The sequence below is a fragment of the Excalfactoria chinensis genome, chromosome 12 (genome assembly GCF_039878825.1).
Source record: "Excalfactoria chinensis isolate bCotChi1 chromosome 12, bCotChi1.hap2, whole genome shotgun sequence".
NCBI classification, from domain to species: Eukaryota; Metazoa; Chordata; class Aves; order Galliformes; family Phasianidae; genus Excalfactoria; species Excalfactoria chinensis.
Window position 1 is genome coordinate 15,614,960 of NC_092836.1, and position 24,535 is coordinate 15,639,494.

Below are 24,535 nucleotides of genomic sequence, written 5' to 3' on the forward strand. Positions count from 1 at the left end.
AGGAAAACTGAAGTTGATTTTCAACTAGGTAGTGTTGGAATACAACACTTATTTTGAAAGGTGTGCTCTTCCTTATACATGCTGTAACACTAAAATGTCTACAGATAGAATCACAACACTTCTATTTGTGAGTTTTGCCCAAGTGCCCTTACAAGAGTTATAACCCATGTTAAACTTTATTGTAGTACTGAGGACTACAATATCCATGAAAAATCCTCTTACCCATTTCTTCGTTTTATTACTTAACTAATCTAACAGGTAATGGGAAACAAATGGTTGCATAGACTGCTTAGGAGAAGTTTACAGACAGTTGGGAAACTGCTGGTATGTTTTAGTGATTAATAGAATTTAACAGTCATTGTGAAGGATTTGTACAAGGTCTGCATTATGTCAAGCACTGCATGGACTTGCTATCTTGGAAGTGAGGTGAAGCGTAAATTATTCCTACAGCTACAAGAGAAATTCCTTGGTTTTATATCCCAGTGCAAGAAGTTTTGTGTACTGAACCCTTAAATAGTGTTACAAATTTAGAACTTCTTAGATGCTTTTGTATTTTGTTGATGTTATATGGTAAAAGGAAATGGTGATTGGACAAAGGGCATGTGATTTTAACCTGATGCATAGTTAACACTAGGCCTGCAAATGCTATTTGCTGTTTTTGGATAGCTTCTCTCTTACGTGATGTTGGCTTTAGAGACTGAAGTTTTCTGTTCATAGCTAACTTTTTTTTAGTGACAGTTTGTATTGCTTATTTCTTTCCAAAAAGAGGCTCAAACTTTAACATCTTACTACCTTGTTATATGTAGGTTGCTCCTATTCCCATACAATCTGTAATAGATATGAAGAGCACAACAACACTATTTGATAGAGCAAAGTCTCAGTAGGGCTCAGTTTTCAATACAATCTCCACCATTAGCTCTGTGTTTTCTTCAGCACTACTGAGCAAGAACATGCTATGGTTGTCAAAATTTGCGCCTGCAGAGGTGACCCACTGTCACCACTGCTGACATGAAATATCCACTGCCTTGCTGAGCTCACATCCACTGTTTGGTCTCCATAAATGTCTGGCAAGCACTGATGAATGTCAGTGGGTGCAGTTTTTTTTCTGCACAGTGTCAGTCTTGAGAACTTTCATCTACTGCTTTGCCTAAAATATCAAATTACATGAGGTAGAAACAATGTCATAAGGTTAGTGGCAGGCTTTTAAGTTGCATAAAATTGGTTACTCATCACTTTTTAAAACAGAATTAAAGTATGTAAATTGTTACAAATGTTTGTATCCCTTCCTTCCAGGTATGCAGGCTTAAAAGGCACGTTGTTGTATGTGTAGAATCACATTTGCTGGATAGTGAGATTTGGGCAGTCATTTAGGTCTAGAATTTTACTATACTGTGCGCAGACCTTTATATAAATGATGAAGTTGTGGTTAAAAATCAAAAGTCCTGTCCAGGACACAGAGATGGTTATTGTAAATTCGTGTCTACTTTCTTCCAGGGATTCAATTTAGCCTGTGCTGCCAGCAGGTTTTTTTTTGCCTTGGCCTGGTTTTGCTGGCAGTAGTGACTACTTGGGTAATTTCCTTTAATGATGTTGTACTTTCCAGGCTGGGATAAAACTTGTTTGGCTTTTCTTTTACATTTTCGGAATCTGAATGAATGTCCCATTTATTTTTTTTTCCAGTTTGTGTAATGTGTTGCTGTTCATATACATTAAGTAAAGCTGGACCTGAGGCAAAGTTCTTCCTTGAACTGCTGAAGTGAGTCAGTAATACTCTTGCAGCCGTCCTGCTAAGGGTGTAAAGTTTGGCTCTCATCTTTCCTGAAAGTCCAAAAAAGAATAGCTTATCTCGAATAGGAAAGATACTAATGTTTTCAAAGTATTAGAAGTCTGGATTTCTGCAAGGCCTTTGATATGGTCCTACACATCTTTTTCTTATATATTAGATAGAGAGGGATTTGAAGGGTGAATTATTTGCTGGATAAGGAATGGGCTGGATGGCTGCATCTAGAGTTGCTGTCAGTGGCTGTGTCCAGGTGGATGCTGGTGATGAGTAGTATCCTGTGGGAGTTAGCCTTGAGACTGGTGCTCTTCAATTGCCTGCCTTCACAGACCATTTCAGAGGGAATGCAACGGTGTCTTACTAAAAATGTTTTGCTTGTGTACATCTTAGTTGCCATACAAACTGATGTAGTTCTGCTGGAGGACATAGCAGTAAGTGTATAACAAAAGTAACTTTAGTGCCAGTCACTGAAGTAGAAAAGCTGCTTCTGTTTCTTAGCTGCAGCCAGCAGAAATGGAAAAATCTCATATTGAGTGTGGAATCATTGGACTTAAGTATTTGCAGTTGGCGTTGTTCAGTAACTCTGAAAATAGCAAAGCCAAATGATAGGAGCTTTTCCTCAACTGTCTTCCATTTTGTCTTTTGTACTGAAAATCCCTCAGGCTTGCCTTGAAGTGACCACTGCTGACCCCTCTCTTTTCAGTGGTGTTGTTGGTGAAAGCCAATTATATTTCCTATAGTGTATTGCTGTTGAAATATTTCCTTGCCAAAATAACATTTACATTTCGGTCTTATGATGTTAACTGTAAGCACAACAGAGATCATTCTGGCTATGTGCAAGCTGAGGAAAGGTGTCTTTGTAGAACACTAGGTTCTGAGAGAATTATTTAGTGCAAGTCTAGGATTGTTCAAATGAATGAAACTGTATTGTATCCATACGTAGATGAACTGCTAAATCATGTGAGAGTCCAAAGCTATGGAGTACTGAGGAGAGACCTCCAAGGATCAGTTTAGCTCTATCCTGGGTTATTAGTTTCTGCATAGGACGGGCCTGGCGCTAATATCTCCACAGCCCATTTCTCTGCTGTGAATTCGTTTGCATCGCTTTTTCCTATTCCAGCCCTATTCTACTGATTACTGAGATCATCACCATTTTTCTTAATGAAATGAACGAAGATTAAAATGTATTTTAAAAGTTATTTTTTAGATCACATTTGCCAGGCATTGTCTAATGAGAATACTTTCTTGCTGTAGTTTCAAGGTTGATTGTGAAAAGATTAGTTGGCACATACGCAGACACATAATAGATTTCAAAGATTTGGTTGGGCGGGTGTATGGGATATTGGTAATCACAGGCTGAACTTCTGATTAATCAGCTGAGGCAAGTGTTGGTCAGCTGTGGGAGCACAGGTGAGAGTAATTCAGCTGTGCTCTTGGAAGGGATGGAGCTGGACTCCACCTCCTCTAGACCTCATTTAAGGGCTGACCACCGCTAAGGCAGCATCTCTTAGAGATTGCTCCCTGGTGGAGATTGTCTCAGCATTTCCCAGCAAAGGCATCCATACTGGTGAGTGTTTCCTCATAAATAACCTTTTGAATATCTGTTACCATCTTTGTTTCATTCCACCTTACAGCAGGACAAAAGTCAGAAGATTATTCAGTACCTTGAAATGTAATTTGGTTCATTTTACCAGTTTTGCAGATAACTGTTTTACTATGTAGCACTTGAGAGTTTATTCAGGAATAAGAGTATTGATGAACAAGCCTAAAGTCAAGTTAAGATTTTACAGGAGAAGTGCTTTGCTATTTTTTTCACGTTTTCCATTTAGGCCTAATTCTGTTGCTGTTTGCATTTCGGAGAAGCTTGAAATGCTTGGCTCTTCTTTTCAAAATTTATTTATTTTTTTTCCTTCTTCTAAATATGTTTTTTTTTTTAAGGTAAAAGTGCAAATTTTAGGCTATAGAATTGAGATCTCTTGTGCTGTTTGGGATAAACAATATATTTTTCTTTTGCAGCGCTGAAGAACATGGAAATCTTCTGATGTTTTTCAGAAACCTTTCAACTTATGCTGAATGGTGTGAACATCGTAGATGCACCTTCTTACATTTCAAGGTACTGTTTGTCAAACCTTTCTATATGAATACTCTGGTTCTTAAGTGGTTAATTAAAAGAGAGCAATGCAGGTGAGTGTTGCGTTCTTCAGTTTGGTCCAGAAATCTTAATTTTGTGCATTTAATAGAAGAGAATATTAGCTCAAGATGTTTGTGTTGAAAGGGCGGTGCCCTGGATTGGTATTCACGTTGTTTTTACCATGCTCTTGTTGGGTTCCTTATACATGGAGGAAAGTCGGAATATCAGTGCCTTTTCTGTGGAGGGGAGCAAGACAGCTGTTTATTACTATTACATTTCATTTTGAAGATCAGCAACAACAGAAAAAAAATGCCAAAAGGAAAAATTTAAGTAACACTTGTGGTCTTTGGCATTTAAGTGTTAGTTCTAAAGGACTACATCTGTCTCTTTTGAAAGCGTGACAGTGTGTTTGGGCTACAGCACTTCCAGTTCTGAAATGTTTTACTTGAACAGGAGATAAACTGTTCCTCCCTCTGAACTGGGAAAATTTTAAGTTACCATTATTTGGCATGTTTACTTTGCCTCTGGACTGGTTTTATGATAAGAAACTCTCCCACAATGTAAAAAATAATAATAATACTGCAGTGTTGCTAACACTGAACATCTTATATGATGAATGGTTGATGTTGTGGGAGGATGATTAGCTGCTGAATTGTTTTTCAGTCTTATAGCTCGATTTTATTTAGCTAGAGCATTTAGTGTAATTAATCTCAGCATAATCATTGCTTTTCGGCTGTACTGTGAAGTGTGAACTGCTTGGATTCCTACTTTTCTCCTTGTGTCTTGTAGGCTCTCATAAGCTCTCTGCTAGGTATGTATTTTCATCTGGTTGGTTCATTTTGATAATGTATTAAAAACTTTTTCCTAACTTTACCAATCCTTAGATTAGGCTTGTGCTAGTAGCCACTGTTGTTCCAGGCAGAGCAGTTTAGTGAACAATTGAAACTATTTTCCATTTAAAAGAAATGGCAAGACATTAGACAGGAGGTAGGTGTGGAGATGACTTTGAAGTTGTCATGTGTATCTTAAGGAAACAGTTTTTGAAGTTGACCAGGCTGAGTGTAAACCAATAGTGACATTGTCGTGGCTCTATGGCTTTTCATTGGTATTCTGCGTCATCATAGTGATGGAAAAATCCATGACAGGTATTCCATACACAATGTATCTGTGATGGTATGTTCACTGAAGTCATTGTATACTGTAGGCTTTTGTCAATATTACAGTATCATTTTAAAGCTACTTCTGTTGGCAGAGATACTGTTGAGACGCAGATGAGCGTGGGAGCAAAATTATCCAATTTCATTATAGGCCCGGGAACAGTTTTCTTTAAGGCCTTCTTTTTTCTGCCAGCTTTCTTAATTCTTTTATTTCGAACTAGAAGACTTCCTGAGATCAGAAAATTCAGAAATGGACAACTGATCAAATCTAACAATTTAAAATGTATTCAAAGCTAGTTTACTAAGGAGAGTATGTGTATTTGCAACCCTAGTAACAGTTGAGACTTTGTATCCTATATCAACACCTGTGAAAGTGGCTAGAAGTTGCTTTTAGCATTTGGATCAGACAGCTAATGGTTGTAATAACCATTTGGATTCTTGAAGTAATAATGGCCTTTTCAGATAGAAGATAATTGCAAGTTTGAAACCAAGCTGATGATCAGAAATTGCAGTTTTGTAGTGAATTTCTGCACTTTAAAGAAAATAATCACGGAATGGATAACTGTAAATAAGCAGAAAAGCAACTTACATTTGGCAGCTGGCTTTCCTGTGCACAGGAGCAGTTTAAGTAGGTGTGAGTAGAGCAATACTCTGTTAGAGACATTATGTGCTCTGCATCATATATTCCCTAACATCATGCTTTAGCAGTTGTGACTTTTTCCTGACACAAGCTGGGATACCGCATGCATGCTTCATACACCAACTCAGGAATTCAGTATAGTGCTGCTACCTTCTGCTGGTAGTCCTCTCTTCCCATGGAATAAACCTCCAAGATAAGGCTTTAAATGGCTTTTGAAGGAATGAGTGAAATATCCCACAAATCCTAGCTCATGGGTTTTTTGCTTTCTTTTGTGTGGTGGTTACCTGAGGTTATTTGGGTTGTAGGACTTGCTGCATTTCAGCAATAAATATTCAATTTGTAAAATGGGTTTACGTCTATGAATAATTTTCTGGTCTGGACACACACTTAATCTGCTGCGAAGCTGCCCCTGAAGTATGTGGGCATTGTTGGAAGAACAGATGAAGGAAGCTGCTATTGATTAACAAGAAAGAAATTCAAGTTTTATTGAAAATACAGAATAGAAATGGATGATAGAGGGGGAAAAAAACAGAATGGTGTATATTCAGCTTGTCGTTAATAAAGATCACAAAAATAGAGTGGAAAAAAACATACTGAAGCTCTTTCACTTAATGTTTTAATGAGTTAATGTGCTGTGAATGAGGAAAGGAAACTAAAACACATGAGAATTTATTGCCTGCATGCAGCTTACAAAATACATCAGTTGTCTATTTGTGTTTTGCTTGCAAAACATTAAAAGCATTAAATTACTGTTGATATTTAGTACTTTTTCAAAAATATATACAACAACTTGCTATAAAATGTGTGATGTGGTAGTGGTTGGATCTTAGTGTGCTGGCATGCACGTGTGCATTACAGATGTGTATACACTTTGTCTATGTGCATGATTATTTTCAAAGGGAAATAATAGGGACACTTTTGGTATTTACTGATCCCATTAGTATTGGGAAGGGCATTGTGCAGTAGCAATGATTTCTTATGAGAATCAGATTTGAGACCACTATTTCTGTAATGTTATTGTACCTCTATGTTTTCTGTGTTTTACTTACCACATGGAGATGAGACAATTTGTGGCTTTCATTTCTTTCCTGATATAAATTTGGATTGGATTCAGAATGTGTTTTGATATGCTCTGCAGTGCTTTATCTTTCCCTAATTGCCTGGAGACATAAAAGTTTCAAGATTCAAATGTGAAAATGAACATCAAATATTATTCTCACCATAGGACTTGGTTTTGTTTTCAGATATATGAGAATAGTGGAATCTCTTACTTGTTATACGAAAGCAATTAAATGGAAAAGATGGGGACTGCTATGCCTTTCTTGACTAACAGGTTCAGGGTGAAAATATTTTGTCTTTATTTTCATAATTGTATCCTCTATCAAGAAAGACAAACCCATAGTTGGTGCTTGACAAAGTCGCCTAGATCTCGGCACTCATAATGGCAGAGCATCAGTATGTTAAATTTAGTAATAATTCTCTAGCGCACAAGGACTAACAAATGGAGGTGCAGCTAAATAAGATAGACATAATACAAAATATCTACTAAAATCAGTATTTGTTTTGATGGCAGTGACACATGCATTTGTGCTTAACTATTTCTACAAATCAGAAATCTACACTAGCTTCAAGGTTAGTATGATGTTCTTAGTCGTGGTAATTAGCACTTTTTGGCACATTTGTCTGTTAGAAGAGTTTAAGCTTGTGGTTGGTATTTGAGTAGATAAACTGACAAGGCAGGAGAAGTGTGTAGTGAAGTAATTGGAAATACTGTGTTCTGTAATAAATTATGAATGTGCTTTGATGTCTGCACACACTCTTTTCAACAGACCATGTGGTTTAAAGGAGTTGAATGAAATAATACTTGTTTAACTTGTTTGAGGTTAACACTCAGAACAGTGTTATGTTAGAATTGTAATTTTAAAGATATAATGATATGTTTCTGTATACTGTGTAAGTATTGGGTATAAAGGTATTTCAACTGGCTCTAGTTGAACATCTGCTCTTTTACAGGTAAGAGCATTAACTGAATTTGTTGTTAACTTCATTGTCGTGTTTCCTGTCAAGAGAAAGCAGTGGAAAAAGGCTCAGTCTATGTCATGTCATAATAAAGAAAAAAAAGTGCTTGAGTCATACCCTACTGCATACTGACTGTTGTATTAAAATGGATGTGTCAAGAATGACTCCTATGAGCACAGCTGAACAAAATGTCTATATATATATTATATATTTGAATCAAAAATATAACATGTAAAAATAGTTATGTAACATATACAGTTGAATGTGTTTATATGCATACATTCAGTTTTAATATATAATGGCATTTAGATTATTTTGAAAGAAAAATGTTAAAAGAAGATTTGACACATACTTGAAAAGTTCCATCTACTTTGTTGCTTGGTACACTAAGCCTGATAAAAATTCTTCACATTTTAACTGAAAAAAATTCATTTTAGGCCAAAGCCATTTTGACTGGAGTTAAAATTTAGCTTCCTCAAGAAATGTTTTGTTTTATCAGAGTTAATTATATCGATTATTCTGGAAACTGGTAAAGAATGTGAAATAACAGTTGCAGGATTTCACCTGTGTGTAATGAGTAATTGTTTAATTAAAAGTTGGACGTATATGAATGTGTACATTTTATACCTTGAATAATAAAAGATTCGGAAAGTTTGGGTGGCATTGTAACTCCTAAATAGGATGGCTGCTGTGAAATAATTATTTCAGAGGAGAATCCCATTTCAGCCTAGTAAAGGTTCTGGGTATACAGGGAAAATTGCTTTAGTGGGGAGAAGATATAAACATGTAAACAGTAATAAGAATGATCTTTTGTTACCATGCTTGAGTTTTGGTACATGTAATTATGTAAGTAGTAGCTAGTAGTATGTTCCTACAGGCAGTGTTCTCAAGCAGGAGAAAGCATTGACGTGCTTCGCCAGGAGGATTGGATTTCCTTCCATCCTTATCTCATCCATACGCGTGCGGATGTACCGTGTGTTATTGGACTTGCAGAAAGTGTCATCGGTGATTGTAGTGATATTGTTGTGCTGCAAGAAAAACAAAGTGGGATTTTTTTATTTTTTTTATAAATAAATGAATGCATTCACACACCTACAAGTTGAGAATTGTTAAGCTTAACTTCCTTCTTCTTACTCCCTTAATTTATTGAAGCTGGCATTTGTTTGTGTTACAGATTGGTTTGAAAGGCTTGATTCTTACCTATCAATGAACCAGTTGAGGTTGTTACTGATATTTGAAATTTATTGTCATTACTGTTTTTTTCATTTTTTAAACTCTGTGTACCAAAATTTGAGGAATTCCTGCGTGGTAGTTAGGCAACAACTTCTGACAGCAAGGATAATTTAATTTTACTTAGCTGCTTTTTCGTCCTGTATGGTTAATAAAGATACACAGTTTGAACCCTGAATGGTTGTGACCATACAGGTTAGAAGTGAGCTGTTTTGTTTAGAGGAGCACTAGACAGTGATAGCACAACTGCAGTGTAAAATGCTTTGGAAGGAAGTAAAGCTAGGTTTGTGCAATTATTCCATCTTTCCATAATCTAATGTTAAGCAACAATGCTTCAAAAGTACCTGAAGGTGCAGAATGCGCAGACTTTCTGGTAGATTAAGGGGAACAGATTCCAGTGCGTTATGTCCTAAGTAGAGGTAGGCCAGATTTGTCAGTTTCTAGTGGAACAAAAGAGAGAATCAGTGCTGATATTACTTACTCTCGTATCTGTTATTATATATCTGCATTTTTTCCTGATCTTAGATAAAGCCCTTAAGGGTCTCTGACAGGAAACATTCTTTCGTTCTGCATGTTGAATTCTTTTTCATCAAGAAACTCATAGTGCATGCCTTTATGTTCTGGAAGTTTCCATGTCAGTGTACTGGTTATAAAACTTGTCTCCGCTCCAAAGATGTCGTTGTTAGCAGTTCCACAAACCTCTTTTTGAAGCTACCAGCTCTCTGTGTGTGAGAGAAAGGAAGTAGGTAAGATTGCATCTTAGCGAGTGCACAAAGGGCTGTTACTGCAGAGTGCCTTCACAACAGAACCTGAAGCGCTGCTTCTTCCACCTCTATTTCTTGGATTGCAGAAATACAGAACAAGTGACTATATTGGACATTATGGTTACTCGTTTTATTTACCTTGCTTGCCTTGGTTATGCTCTCTTACTTACCTTGAAAGCATTGTTTTTGATTCCCCTGCTCTTGATCCTGTTTTGGTTTGCATTAAATGTTGTTAGTTTGGGAGGTAGAACCGGCAGTTTCACAAGTCGGTTTTCAGCAAGAGAAAGTTCTTCCAATAACAAAAGCTTTGAAAAGGCTCCATCTTCTATTTCTTCTATCATATTCCCACTAAAATCAATTCTTCTCAAAGTAGCTTAACACAAAAGAAGTGAAAATTTAAATATTGAATCTAGAACTGTGTAACATGAAAAACATGGTTTTACGTAAGGATGGTACAGCTGTTGTCATTGTAACATCTACTTGTACTTAGATTTGTACATTGCAAACTAAGAATTTTATTTACATACATAAATTTGATGAAGTAAATGAATTATATGCATGTATGAGATTGCCTGTTTGCATGGAGGCAACATAATTTTAGATATTGGTAGAATTTGTCATGTTGTAGAGTGAAGCAAGCAGGCAGGCTGTCTGGAGCATTTGAAAGAAATACACATGATGGTGTAAGACTGGCTGGCATACAATTAAATTTCATTTCTAGCAATCTGTTCCTTGATGGTTTGGAAATATTAAAAGGGATATGTGGGCCAAATGGGCTTCCATATTGCCTTCAGAGTTCTATTTCTAATACAAGCATTGACGTAAATAAGTAATGCACATCATGTATACTTATATTTTGCTAGTTTGCATTTATAATTATTTTGGTAGCTTTGGCATAGCGTAAAAGGGTAACAGAAAATGTGCCGTCAGGTTAACAAAGTAAAATCGGGATGTTACTTACTAATGTCAGCAAAATCTGAGACAGCTATCCTCTTGATTTTATTAAACCGTGCATAAAGATATGCTGTTTCCTTTGGCAGTGGGGGTACAGCTTCAATATCTATTTCCTCACAGTACACTGATCCGCTTAAACACACACAGAGCAGACAAGTAGGCAAATCTGAAAGCAAAGTATTTCATGAGTGAGCAGTTAAAAGTTCATCGGCTAACATCAACTTCAATATTCAAACCAGTTATTTCTTGTATCTTCTGATTTTAATTGTTCTACTAGCAGCATTTAAATCTTTTTTGTACTCTATTTTCATGCCATGCATATACTCTGTTTTTATCTGGACTTGTCTTGAAATACTATTAAGGTTAATTGTATTTTATTCTCTAGTTGGCTTGGAGTGGTTTGAATTTGACTGCAACTCCATGCTGGAGAAACATCTGGAAGGGCCTGCAGTTAATGCTTTTATTGCTCTGGAGCATTTCTGGCAGGGTCAAGTCGACTCTGTTTTACTCTTAGCTACTATTCTGTATAATCCCCTGCATTATGCTCTAGTGATCTGACTAGAGCGGTATCCATTTCTCCATTGTTAACTTACTTGTATCCTTTGTGGGTCTGGCACTCAGCTCGCTGTCATCTGCTTGCAGACTCAGGCCGGTGTCAAGAGAAACATTTGTGCCATCCTTTGTGTAAGAACAAACGTTATTTTAAAAAGCAATGAACAGAGTATTCTGAGGGTCTAAAATAGCATATCTTTTAAAATGAACTTCCTACATCTTATCTTTTTGTGACGTTTAATTTTTAAGTTACTCTTATATGCTGGTTGACTAATATGATATTTTATTCCTTCTCTATGTGAGCTCTTCATTTTGGAAGGTAAGAAGGGAAAATGAACTGCTAATCTTCTTTGGCTAAGACCAGTAGCCATAAAGAAAAAGGAGTAGATGATGAAAAAGAGTAGATCACCATGTGATATGATGAAAGGATATGTAAGCAGTGAATGTCTACAAAGACTTACACTTCAGAAGGTAGAAGATTTTGTAGAAAACATGCAAGATTTGAGAGAATTCTTGTGAATGTAAGTTAGGTTGAATTGAAAATATATCTATCTTTACATCTCCTTGCATTTGAAGGTATTTGAAATTACCTGTAGAGATAGTAATTATATCTTTTAAATTGCTTGAAGACGTTGTTTATAAAACTGATCCCTTCAGGTATTGGCTGAAATTTAGCTATACAATTTCATTAAACTGCATCTATGTCTATATTAAAACCTGGGCAGCTAACAAACACAGCCTTGGGTGATGTTGAAATGATAGATTTTCACAATAAACAGAAATTTTAGAGAATTACATGTTATTTCTAGAGTTAGAGTATACGTGGAGTGGATCATACAGTGGTTTGCATATTTCAGTGTTTGGGGGGAGGTGTTAGACTGATTGTAGCAACTGTCTAGCATCATTTATTGTCTTTTTTGATGGGAGTGAAGTTGTAGAAGAGGGTGAAGCGTGCATTGTAGTCTGCTTGGTATTGGAAACGTGGGAGAACACTGTCAGTTTACTGTGGGTACCAGCTTGGTCTCATTTACTAGTGGGAATTTTTGTGTTTTGGAATGTAAAAGCATAGAGCTTAAGAAACGGATATCTTGGCCAGCCTCTGCCATTGTGACCCTTTTGGCATGGAATCATCCATCACTTGGCTTGTCCTGTGTCCATTTCCAGGCTGTAGATCTTTCTTGTGAGTTGTTTTTGTGACGTTACCGTTGGACTTCTCTACATAAATCAGAGTGCTGGTGACAGTCCAGCAGTTGTTGCATGGAACTTCTATGTAGAGAGAGATACTTTCAGTATTTGGTGTAGGGAAGCTGGAGTGTAAGATGAAAAGATAAAAGATTCAAACAAGCAGCAAGTCTTACAGGTTTCTGAAGACTTTTCAGCTTGCTTAGCTATGTTGATTAGGCATGTGAAATGTTGATCCTGATGGGTATCCAAGCCTGTAAAGACTTACAACTGACAAGGGAAACTTTTAATACGCTTGAATGAAGAATATTTGCTGATGTAGCATATCTGTACCAGGTATAGGTTTCTAAAATGGTGTCCTGCTTGAGATGTGATCCAAGAATGAATATGCAAGCTCTTTGGAGAGAATATTTATGTATTTTCACACTTAAGTTCAATTTGTCACTTGTACCTTACTCCACTGACATCTGAATGCTTGAAACATCTTTAGAACTTCTGCAAAGTAACTGATTCTTCCTGGTATCTAACTAGTGTGTGTTATAAAGTTGAGCATTTATATTCAATGAAATGAATTAGTCCATACATGTGATGGTGTCCAATTAGACTCAAGCGGCTCTGGTTTTGAATAAAAGCATTGTAGTTGATCACTACCACAAATATAGGGAGATGGATTTCTAATGTTGGGATTAGGATTTATTTTTTTTTTTTAATATTAACTTTTTTACAGCTGAAATATTCTGGAATCTGGGATTTGTATTTTAGTTGAATAGAATACTTGCCTGTGTATCCAATGACTGAAGTTGGGGACACTGGAATTTGTAAAGATCTATTTGTTGCACATATGGAACTAATTTTATTATTTTGCAATGAAAACACGTAATTGGAGAACTGACCTGGTGGAAATAATGACCGATTGCATTCCTGGGATTATCATGAGCAGAACTGCTGGCCTTCAGTAGACCTCTAGTTTATAGTGCTGCCAGCACAGACATAGCTTAGTCTATGGTATATCTGCTGGCATTACTTCCTTGTAGGTATATTCCTACTGTGAGTAGTGGTGTACTCTTATTAGAACAATGTTAGTAGGGAATGCAATTTGATGCTGAGCTTTGCTCATTAAAGTTAAAATACATGGCAATTTAAAAAACCTTACTCATGGATTGGATGATCACTTTTTAGTCAAGTCATTTTAAGTGGCCTTGTTCAGAAGCTAGTGATGCTCCATCACTCTGGCATATGTCAGATTTAAGGATGCCCAGTTGCACTTAATTTAACTCCTTTTTGTATCTCCTGTTTAAGTGTTTAATTTAACAGGCTCCTATGCATAGCAGCATAAAACGGTTCCGAGTTGTCCGTTTGACCATTTGGGGGTGCTGGTGAGTGCCACAATGTGTTTTTATTGCTACGTTTAAGCGTCTCAAAGCGTTAACACCAGTAGGTGACACCCACGGGACTGGGCATTTTGCAGTACCTCAGAATTGCAAAAACAATACAAAGAAAGCCCTGGGGAAAAAAGAAGGTAAAAAAAAAAACAACAAACACAATATCTTGAGTCAAAAGAAAAGCTGTGGCTTATAATGACAGGTTGCTAATGATAAAATTACAGCTTCAAGTATTTCTTTGGCAAATAATAGTAAAAAAAAAAAAAATCAACAGAATAAAATCACTGTCCTTAATCTGAGCTCACACTTAGTTTGTTAATACAGCATTACTCAAACTGTCTAGCCCAGTATGCTAGTAGTTACCTCTCAAAACTCCTAAAGCAGTAGGCATATGGCTACAGCAGAGTTAAAAGCAATGCTTTAGTCTGAGTTGCAAAACATGTCCTTTTTGGCTTTCTCAGGCTATAGCAAGAGTAGTGGTTTTGTGGTTTTAATTTGAGTGGCTTTCTTATTTCTGGATCTATTCTATGTTTTGCCATTATTAAAAGGCTTCTCAATAAAACTTGTATATATACATGTACCATCCTATTCATGTCTATAATGCTTAGCAGTTAAAATATGAAATCGATTGTATAAATAGAGTACCTTTATTGCATCGTTGGGCAGCATTTCATAATCCTGCTGAATTAGGTTTCCCGTGGCAATATCTGTATCATACTCATAAAACTTGGGTGAATCTTGCTGTATAGGAGGTGCTGGCTTCACTAAAGGTACAAATGCAACCAGGAAAAAAGTAGCTTGCAAAGTCTTCATTTTCTCACAGAGCAACGTCCTTGGCTTGCACTGAGCTGATGGAGGTCTGCTCGTGTGTTGACTGTGGAGAACACTTTCTTTGTGACTGGAGATGAAAATGCAATCCGTCAAAACAATATTTAAAGCCTAGAGAAGTAGTTGGCAGAAGTTTCTAACGCATAAGGAACATGGAACAACTTTTAACTCTTGGTATTCTTTAATTAGGCTGAAGTTTTATTAAAAGATGCTATTGATGGGAAATGAAACTAGAAAATAATAAACGGCCTTTTCCAACTTGTAAAGAAAATATTATCTGTCTGCCTGTTTGCCAGAGTGCTATTTCTGCCAATAGCAGGATGACTTTATAAAGCATTTTATGAAACATTTGGCATATATCTTATCTAGTTAAAATGAGAGATTTTTCCCTGTTGCTATAAGCATTCGGGCTTGAAAATCATTCTCTCACTGCCTTTGTCTTTGTTTCAAAGCAAACAGCAGAAGGTAATTTTCCCTCCCTTCTTTCCCCCCTCCCAGTAATATTTATAGGTTGCCCACAGTTGGTGTTGGGATGGAGGCTACAAGCAGAGCTTAAAAGCATTTTAAATACATGCACAGTATTTCTTACAATCGACCTTTACACAGCGTTTTGTTCTGCTTGCTGTAGTTATGTGCTTTATTTAAGCTTTAGGTTCATGTGCTGTAGGTGAAGGTACTTTCAGAAAAAAAGTCCACCTACCGTTTTAGCAGGGTCCAGGTCCTTCTGTGGCTGTGCTAAAACCAGAAGTTCTTATGCATGTGTTAAACCAGTGTAGACTGATAAAAGAGTGAAGTTATGAATTACATCCAGGTTGCTGCAATGAATAAGTTTTCCAAGATTGACAGTCTTAAAAGTGCTTTCCATGGGGTAAAAAATGCTTTGCCAGCATTCTGTCCCTAGAGTAAGAGGTAATATCCTGGAGCAGGGGGCTGTACTTAGCTTTAACCTTTACAAATGTTATCCAGTCTGGTTCATCCTGCTTGGTGAAAGTGGCAGTTTTCTGCTGTGTGGTGATTTACCCTTTCTAATTGCTATGGCTTTTTCTCTGAATTGAGTATTAATTGTGCAGGCTAAAAGTCTGTAACAAGGCATGTGTTATCCATTTTGTTTAATGGTTTAGCTGAGAAACAAAGCAGCTGCTTGCTGACTGAGACAGAGGCAGAGCCAAAGCATACATCTACTATATTAGTCACGTTTCTATGAGTGGTTAAACGTTTCACTACAACTTGTACATGCTTAGAGAAGCTTCACTTAAGAAAGAAGTAAAAGCTTTTCAGTCTGAAGATTCTGGAAACAAAAATTAGTTTTTAGAATTTGATGGGCGGGACTTGAGTGAGTTTACTCAAGATTTTTTCAGCCAAGTAGTTCTCATCTAAATGTTTTATTGAATGAGTTGTTACACAATTTGTTTAGAAACTGGGTTTTGTAATAAGTATTTTTGTTCTATTTCTCTTTTATAAATTACTTAAAATTCTACACCTGGGCAATATTTATTCATATAAACTAAAAGCATCGGTTTTCTAGATTTTCAGTGCATTTCTTCCTCCCCCATCCTTTTCCCTATTATGTACTTCTGGCAATTGCTATAAATGGGAGCCAGATGAAGACTTGAAAGTTTACAGAATAGATTTTTTTGGATCTTTATGAAGTATGTGGCAATAAAACCTATTGAGAATGTATTCAGATCAATTTTTCTCTCACCTTTGTGGGCTTTTTTAATATGATAGCGCTGACAACTAGAATAACATTGGAGATAAGCAGTGATCATGTTTAGATTTTCATGTAAGTCTTGACTCGTTTAGAAACCAGATGTTGGTAGTATACGTGTAAATGCAAGCAGCGTTACAGTTAGGACTTGGAGTTTTCTCTAGTATAATGGTTTTGCTAAAGGGCAGAATCTCAGTAATGGGGGAAATGAGATTCTGAGTGAGGTTCTTCACCATCTGGGAAGAAATCCAGCAATTAGGAGTGTTTGGTGTCAAAAGCAGGTAAAGTAAAATATAAAGCTGAAAATAATCCAGAGGAACTGAAAATAGACTTTTGTTTTGCAGGCAGAAATGAGGGCAGGTTTTGTGGAATGTTTGATCTGGCTGATTTTCAGCTCAATCTTGTGTTTGAAGTGTCATCTCTTAAGACCTGCTCAGAGCTTCAGGCTGACCTGCTTACTTCTGCTCTTGCCCTTCCCTGAAGGCAGATAAAATAAATAAATGAAACTTCCCTTAAAAAACCAAAAATTTCAAGGGCATTCTGCAGAGGCTGCTATGAACAGCTCTCATCCAGTGTATGTTGGCAAAGAAAATATGCCAGTTGCAATGGTATGGCAGTTCTCTCCTTTTTCTGTGGGTTTAAGCAAAATTTTAGTATTTTTTTTTATTCAATTCTGAGAGCTTTGCTATCCACTTCCTTCACTGAGATGAAAGTAAGGTCTGGGTGCTGATAATTCTCTGTGAGACACTTGTTTTGTTGCTTGTAAACCTCCACAAGGACTGAGCTAAGCAGGACTGGGCTTCCAGGGGAAAAAGTCTTCATTCCTTTGAACCTGTTGGTTATAAATGATTTCTTCAGATTGCCTGCAGCAGAGACTATCACTGTGTAGATACCAGACCCCAAACAGAGGGTGGGAAGAGTCAGGATTAAAATGGAAACAAAGTAGGGACCTTATCTCAGAGGTGCATGGGTTAATAGAGGTGGCTATAAGGCAGCAGTAGGAAGAATGTGTTATAGATGATGCCAAGATATTCCTTATGAAATGAGGAAGCTGATTTTCTATTTGAACACTTAAACTAGCTCTACGTTTCAGAGAAGAAGATGCATTTTTACAGCTGCTTGAAGACCTTGGCCTTCATCAACTGTTATGGTCTCTAAAGGACAATGTTGGCAGGTTTTGTAACGTTCAATTTTTCATTGGTTTTAAATGTTCTTAGAGGAATGAATTAGGATTTAATGCTTAGCTTCCTTGCAAACACTGGAAATCACACAATGGAAGGAGTGTACAATTAGTTGTAAGGCAGTGTAATACCCATGCTTATGCTGGGTTTGCATTCATTCTGGGAACAAAAAGCTGGAGCATCTAAAAGGGGGGAAGCAGCCTCCTGGTTTCTTCTTGAGCAGTGCACAGAAATCGGTTTCAAGTTGATACTACGTTAGAATTGCTGTACACAACGTGTTAATCAAAGTATGTTCCAATTCAGCATCCTTGGGGGATGGGGAAGGTTTTGAACTGGTATTAAATCTAAGATAAACAGCCATCTCATCTAAAAAGAAGGCTTAGAGTAGTTGAGATTCAGTATGACTGAAGAACTGGAGATAAAGTAGAATTTATGCATAAATACCTTCGCTGTTTTTATGAAAAGTTACAACTGTTTCCAAGGCTGAGTTATTTAGAATAAGTTAAGGTCACGGTTGGAGCAACCAGCTGCAAAACAGACAGCTGGAAAATGACCTAGTGATTGTATGAGCATCCTTCCATATGTTTCTGATTTATAATCAGAATTTTTTAAAGCTGAAGACATTACATTTATTCTTTGCACTTCTGGAAAAGAAGCAGACTCCTTGTATCAGTTACTGAGCTTTAAGTGTATCATCATATTTGTCTGTTTTGTGATCTTGTGCATTCTAATAGAGGAAGGATTGTTAAGTTGTTTTTTCTGTTGGTGTTACTTTTATGACATGAATTACAAGATTAAGTTATTCAGTGTTCTTTTAAAGGGCTAAAATTGTTGGTAATGTAAATTTGGGACAAAATTTAAAGCATCATATGATAAATGTGTAGATCTGCTGAGTTTTATGACTTCAGGTCTTATATGCATTGATTGGGTAATTCTGAGAAGTTTATACAACTGCAAAAGTATTGGAAAATGATTATGAAATCCTTAATTTTTTTTTTTGGTACTTAAGTTTTTCATTTAAGAAATAGTATATCTTTTATTTCATATAGGAAATTCCTATGTTTATTGCTTGCAGTGATCAAGTCAGGAAACAAAGAAGGAAATTGGTTCATGCTATAGGAGTGGAAATTGAATACTTTATAAGAAGTCAGAATGCTCGAAATGTAAACCATCTGTTGTCTATAAAGGAGTTTCTGTCCTAATCCATCTAATTTATTATTAGAATACTGAAGTAAATATCTTAAAAAGTAATCTTCATAAGTATTAAAACTCAACAATTGAGAACAGAAAAAGGAAAAGCAAGTTCCTGCTGTTCTGAGACTAAGGGAAGAAATGTGGACAGTTGGGTTGAAACTGTTGTTACTTTATTGTGCTTTTTTCATTATAACTGTATTTTACAGTGTAGACAGTAGGAAAAAAAGTTTGACAGACATGTAGTTCTGAGAGCTTTGGTTCTGTAATCAAAAGCTAAGTTGTAACTGAATGTTTTCCAAAAATTCATGAGATTTTCTCTATAGGTTTACGTGGGTATCAAAATCTTCAGCAGGTATCTGCAGCACTCTGATAAAGCCTTGCTAATTACTGTGGACTGTGAGTAGTACTTAGCTTAGATTTCAAGAAAGTTCCATCCTTGTTTACGTGGATAAGACTTGGAAAGCACAGTTCTTCTGAACAGTTAGTCCAAAGTTGAAATTCTATGCACATCAGTTACTGTGTTTTCTGGTCATGTTTCTGTGGTATTTTAATTAGGATCAGGAATACATTTTTTCAAGTGAATCTTCTGATAAGGCCAAGTCAATGTATTTTGATTTGTATCACAGATCTCTTAAAAGTACTTAGTTCTATTTGGATGTGACAAACCAAAAGATGTGCATACTTGGGGATGTACCGGATGGGCTGTACTAATAATGGATTTAATTAGTTGCTAGGGCTAGTCTGGAATAAGCATCCTATCCATCAAAAACAGGGTGGGTTTCGTGGCCTCATCACAGGTATTTTGTGTATAGATCCACTCCTAGTGCTTCACCTTAATTTATTGGTTTGTCTTTAAAGCTTCAAGAAAAGAATGCAACTAATTGCTAAAACTTTGTCTTTAATGCAACTTTGAAAAATAAAGCAAAGCAGATAGTTTATATATGTGTGTATGTATATAATACACCTACTATAATTGAATAGTGTTCTTTTTAAGGCTGAAAGTCTTCAAAAAAGTGTCTTAATTTTGACTGTGCACTCTTCACTTAAGAACTGAAAGAGATGAAGATCTACAGTTAATATACTAGGCTTATGTTAATAAAACTATAAAAGTTACAGATGCTAATATTTATATTTGCATATATAATATCTAATAAAATTTTAAAGAGTATTTAACTATAATGAATATATTTATATGTTCCTATTTGAAGCCAGAGGGTTCTTGAGGTTGATAAATGTTATTTGATTTTGTTTTTTAACCAAGAAAGGTAGATTCTGAAATTTGCGAGACTGCAAATTGCCTATGATATAGTACACTTTTATGTATACTAAAATTCTATCTCCAATTTATAGATTATAACTGAAAAGATCCCAAAATAGTTAACTGTTCTAAAATAAAATGGGCATGTATACTCCACAGGCAAGGAAAAATTTCTATATATACTCATTAACAATGATTATTTCACCAAAAGTGAGGATAAAAATAATTGTTTTCTGCTTCGTGCTCTTCTTCAGTTTCTCGATCATGTGTTTCATGATCATCTTCTATTTCATCATCATACTCTTCTGGTGTCAAAAGTCGTCGTAACACCGGTGTTCTGATTTGTGTTGACTTGCTGGCATTACTGTTTTGTTCACCATAGTAAATGGTTCTAATGAGAGGGAAGCAAAAGAAGGCATATGTGCTCATTGGAGCTGTTAGCTTGTTTTGGTCCACCCGTATGTAGGTTAACTGGTTGATGTTCATTGGATCAATTGAGGGACACATCAAAGTAACATTTATCACTGCAAGAGAGAAAAATATTAATTAAAATACAGAAAATGAAGTTATATTTAAGTATTTCATAATCGAAACAAATTTTGGAATTTAAAATGGAGTATATTTTTTGTGATACATCAAATTGCCTTTCTTCTGTTTTAAATCAGTTTCATAAATGACAATTATAACAGTTGTAAAATTTGCAAAATATAAGATTGTGGGGTCAAATGTATATATACATGTGGCTGCAACTACAATCTTAATTACTCATTTATATGAATAGAATATTTTTCAATTCTTCATGTGATCTTTATCGATTGTTTCATCAGAAGAAAGTTTCCAAGTGATTTTAGCTGTTACATGAAAAAAGTTGCAGAATATTTACAAAACATCCACTTGGAAACTATGGGAAAGTAGGAAAATAAAATCCTTTCTACCTTTGTTTCTTCTCAACTAACCATGGATATGTTTACATTCCATCTTCTTCAAGATGGAATGGTACCCTTATTCCTGAGAGATATGTTGTGTATGAACTTGGGTCAATGCCATGTTAACTGGTTGGTTCAGAACATTAATAGCTCAATCTCATATGCCTGCAAAGATCATATATGCTTCCTGAACAGCATGTAAATCTGGATGACTCCTGGGTTCTAAGCTTAGATTCTACACAACCTGTCAGCTGTTAGGTGACAGATCTTCATAATCAGTGATAAAGTAAGTGTTTCTGATAGTTTTTGATTCAGTCTAAGTGGTCAACTCTAGATAGTCAAGTAGGCTCATCCCATCCTTCACTTCTTACAACCAACTCCAAATTCCACTTCTATATTTTTCTGCTTTTCAAGAGTTAAGAGGTATCAACATACTTTCAATGTCATTGTCTTCAATATACAAATGCTGCAGACTTCTTGGAATATAGAATACTTGTTTCAATTTGTTATGTCCAAGGTTAAGTTCCAGAAGGTTTGGTAGATTAATAAAGGTGTTGCGTGGAATGTTCTGCAGGTTATTGTGAGACATTCTTAAGGCGATGATTTTGGGGAGTTTGCTGAAGTAGTTTTCTGGAATATAAGAAATTGAGTTGTTTTCGAGAGAGAGATACATAAGTGACGATGGCAGGTTAGGAGGCATAGTCTGTAGTTTGTTGTTGCATAGGTTCAGCTGCATTAAGTTGTTCATGACCGAAAAGTGATTTCCTTTGAGTACTGAATCATCAAGAAAATTATTGCAAAGGTCAAGCATGGTTATGTTTGGTAATCCATCCAATGCCATTCCAGGTAACTGAGAAATCTTATTGAAACCAAGGAGGAGTCTCTCCAGAGAGCTGGGAAGTGGGAATGGAAATTCATCTAATTCATTATGCTGTAAATGAAGCTGCACTAAGTTTGACAATTTGGCAAAAACACCGTGATCGATCAGATGAAATTTAATTTTGTTGTAGCTCAGATTAATTTCTCTTAAAAAGGTAACGTTAGTGAATGGTCCTGCAGGTACAGCTTCAATATCATTGTTTTGCAGATAGAGTTGTTGAACATGAGCAGGGATGTTTGGTATTGTTTTAAGCTTACGATGGTCACAATACATTGATAGTGGAAATTCTGGTGGACAAAAGCATTCTCTGGCACACTCAACTGGAAAAGGAAAGTGAGGAGCTTCAGCTTGTGTGCTTGGATTAGAGTTAAAATAATATGGATGCTGATGATCTGGCTCATCATATTCGTCCCCAAAATCGTAGTCTTCATATTGGCAAAATACTGTAGTGGTCCAGAGGAGGGAAATGACTGATAGCTGAATCAGGATCCCCATATTTAAATTTGTACCTTTACCCTGTTGATGAGAAAGAAAGTTTACCAGGTAGTCATAAGTTAAATCACAGAGATCTCTCAGTTTTAAGAAGAAACAGTATAAAACTGTTGTAAATAAGCAGTTCATGTCTCAAAGCACTGAGATACTAGTGCTGCTTTGTGAAGTATGTCTAAGAACCTACTATCTTTTAAAACAAAGAACGATGTCAGCTGATGCTTGGTAATGAGGGGAGCAAGTCAGATGCACACAATATGAGCACTGCGTACTTAGAGAGTTGAAAGAAAATAAAAATCAAGCAAGCGTGGTTCTCTTAAAAAAGGAAAAAAAAAGAGACAACCCAAAAACTAGGAGCTTACTAACAGTATTGTAAGCAGTGTACCAGCTGAAATCGGGTACTTACATAAGATGCATGAGTTACTCCTCACTGCAAAGATAACACAACTGGTTCTTTTTATTCCTGCTTAGCAATTAAAGTTACTCCTTGGAAGTCTGGGAAGCTCAAGTTGTAGAGGGGAGCAGCTTGGTGTGCTGGTGAAATCATCTGAGCAATAGCCTAACACAGCTGGAGGGACAAAAGATGTCTCTAAACCATAGTTTGTGGTGAGGAGCCTTGTGGGAAGGCAAAGCAAAATAATAGCCTTAGTCCCTCTTCTGATTTGCCAGCAAAAAAAAAAAAACGTGTTGTGCCACATCATCAGCTATTGTTGATGCAGTGTCACAAGTCTGCAAAGAGATTCATTATTTTTTTTTTTTGTTAAAATCACTTCAAAAAATGTGAAGTCCTTTTTCAGTGTGTTATCAGTTCACTTTAAAAAAAAACACAAAACTTGCAAGCGTAAGGCTTCAAAAATATTTCAGAGGTCATGAGTTCAGTTAGTGGTTTCTGTTACACTCATTCCGTTATCCAAAGGGTTTGTTCTCTAGAGGGAGGAGGAGGTTAAGAAACAGTAAAACAAGAAAAGAAACAACCACCACCAAGCAGCCAAAAACCTACCCTTGTAAAAACGGAGGGAAAGCATGTGCTATAGGAAGGGTCCTGATGAATATCTTCAAATGTTTGCTGTTGTTTTCACTTCACTATCTCTGTTTCCTGTTTGCTTCCTGCGGAACACTCAGCCTATATGGTGGTCTTAATATGCAGTGTTTTAAAATTCATATTAATTCTCTATCGTGTTTGTGGCAGCTTGGGTACAAAGAATGTGAGCTTTGGTATGAAACAAGACAAGTATGACATGAGATATAAACCAGCTTTGTGGAATGAATGGGTATATTTTTCCTAGCTTTTCAAGGGGATAAATAAGAAATTGTCTTATTTTGCCGGTTTATAGTGCTTAAGAAATATATGCAAAAATGGAGAAAGAGAGCAAGTTTGTTGTTAAAGTAGAGATGCTGTTCTGGATTAGTTGTATGATTCATCAGAAAACTGTAGGGAAGCATTTTGTTTTACTTTTGGATTGCTAAAAGAATTTATTTCCAGCGCTATTGACAAGGAAAATTCTTTGTCAAGAAAAGAAAAAAATGCAGTAGTAAATTTTATTTTGGCTTTGAGCTCCCAGATGTTGATGATCTATTTGACCTTTCCAAGCTTTTTTCTGTAGCATTGTGGACTGGAACATTATTAAGGAACCAAAATCATGCATGGTTTTAACATTTGGAATATAAACAAAAGCATCAGAAGTCATGAGCAACGGTAATGTTGTAGGAGCGGGCAACATGGAATTAACCTTATGAACTGTATAGTAAGAAGTTAAATAGCTACCGTGGTATAATTAAACCTAAGTAATACAAAACAACATGTCACTGATTTTTGTTTTAAAAGAAATTAGAACGCATTCATAATAATGAACCAGAAAAAGAAACTTAGAACAGCAGCCAGTGAAGTGTTCCTGACTGCTACAGAATTAGTTGGTTTTATACTGGATTGTTTCTTAAAGTGGAAGTCAAGGAATATAAAGCACAGCTTTGAAAGATCTGTTATATAAGCAGTTCAAAGTAAAGCATTTGTAAGAATTGAAACTATTTTCTCTAAAAATAAAATTTGACCAAATTTGAATTTCATACCTGATAGTTTTCTATAGTTTTCAACTTATGGTTGTGTCCTCAATCCTTGGTAGTTATTAGAAGACTTTAAGTCTCATTGTGCATTTAAAAATCCATGATGACAGAGTAAAAGAGCCTGTCCATCTGAGAACTGTAGCAAAGCTCTTCCTTGACAGCATATATAGTTGCAGAAGATGGTGCAGGGCCAGCCATGGTACCTATTAAGACTCTTTT

The 24,535-nt window shown here is 36.1% G+C and overlaps 3 protein-coding genes across 3 annotated transcripts in view; 1 reads left to right on the top strand and 2 right to left on the bottom strand.

Moving 5' to 3' along the window:
- CENPP (centromere protein P) overlaps positions 1-24,535 on the top strand; it is an 88,954-nt gene that overhangs the window by 6,089 nt on the left and 58,330 nt on the right. Inside the window, exon 6 of the mRNA XM_072347431.1 lies at positions 3,797-3,893. Within this exon, the coding sequence (XP_072203532.1) occupies positions 3,797-3,893 (97 nt within the window). The remainder of the gene's footprint in view (positions 1-3,796; positions 3,894-24,535) is intronic.
- Positions 6,315-15,507, bottom strand: OGN (osteoglycin). The gene is made up of 7 exons (XM_072347768.1): positions 15,320-15,507; positions 14,437-14,689; positions 11,269-11,353; positions 10,683-10,841; positions 9,892-10,094; positions 9,302-9,397; positions 6,315-8,755 (listed from the first exon to the last, which is right to left on the bottom strand). Exons 2-7 carry the CDS (start codon positions 14,602-14,604, stop codon positions 8,585-8,587), a joined length of 882 nt encoding a protein of 293 aa, XP_072203869.1. The 5' UTR covers positions 14,605-14,689; positions 15,320-15,507; the 3' UTR covers positions 6,315-8,584.
- Positions 20,022-22,797, bottom strand: OMD (osteomodulin). The gene is made up of 3 exons (XM_072347472.1): positions 22,662-22,797; positions 21,322-22,282; positions 20,022-20,484 (listed from the first exon to the last, which is right to left on the bottom strand). The coding sequence occupies exons 2-3, from the start codon at positions 22,259-22,261 to the stop codon at positions 20,162-20,164; spliced, it is 1,263 nt and encodes a 420-aa protein (XP_072203573.1). The 5' UTR covers positions 22,262-22,282; positions 22,662-22,797; the 3' UTR covers positions 20,022-20,161.

Coding starts and splice junctions, on each gene's coding strand:
- OMD (XM_072347472.1), bottom strand. CDS start 22,261: ATGGGGATCCTGATTCAGCTATCAGTCATTTCCCTCCTCTGGACCACT. Junction 20,485..21,321: donor TGAAGACAATGACATTGAAA/GTATGTTGATAC, acceptor TCTCTCTTGCAG/TGATAAATGTTACTTTGATG.
- OGN (XM_072347768.1), bottom strand. CDS start 14,604: ATGAAGACTTTGCAAGCTACTTTTTTCCTGGTTGCATTTGTACCTTTA. Junction 10,842..11,268: donor CAGACCCACAAAGGATACAA/GTAAGTTAACAA, acceptor CTTTGCTTTCAG/ATTTGCCTACTTGTCTGCTC. Junction 8,756..9,301: donor TGCGCATTCTGCACCTTCAG/GTACTTTTGAAG, acceptor TTTTTCTTGCAG/CACAACAATATCACTACAAT.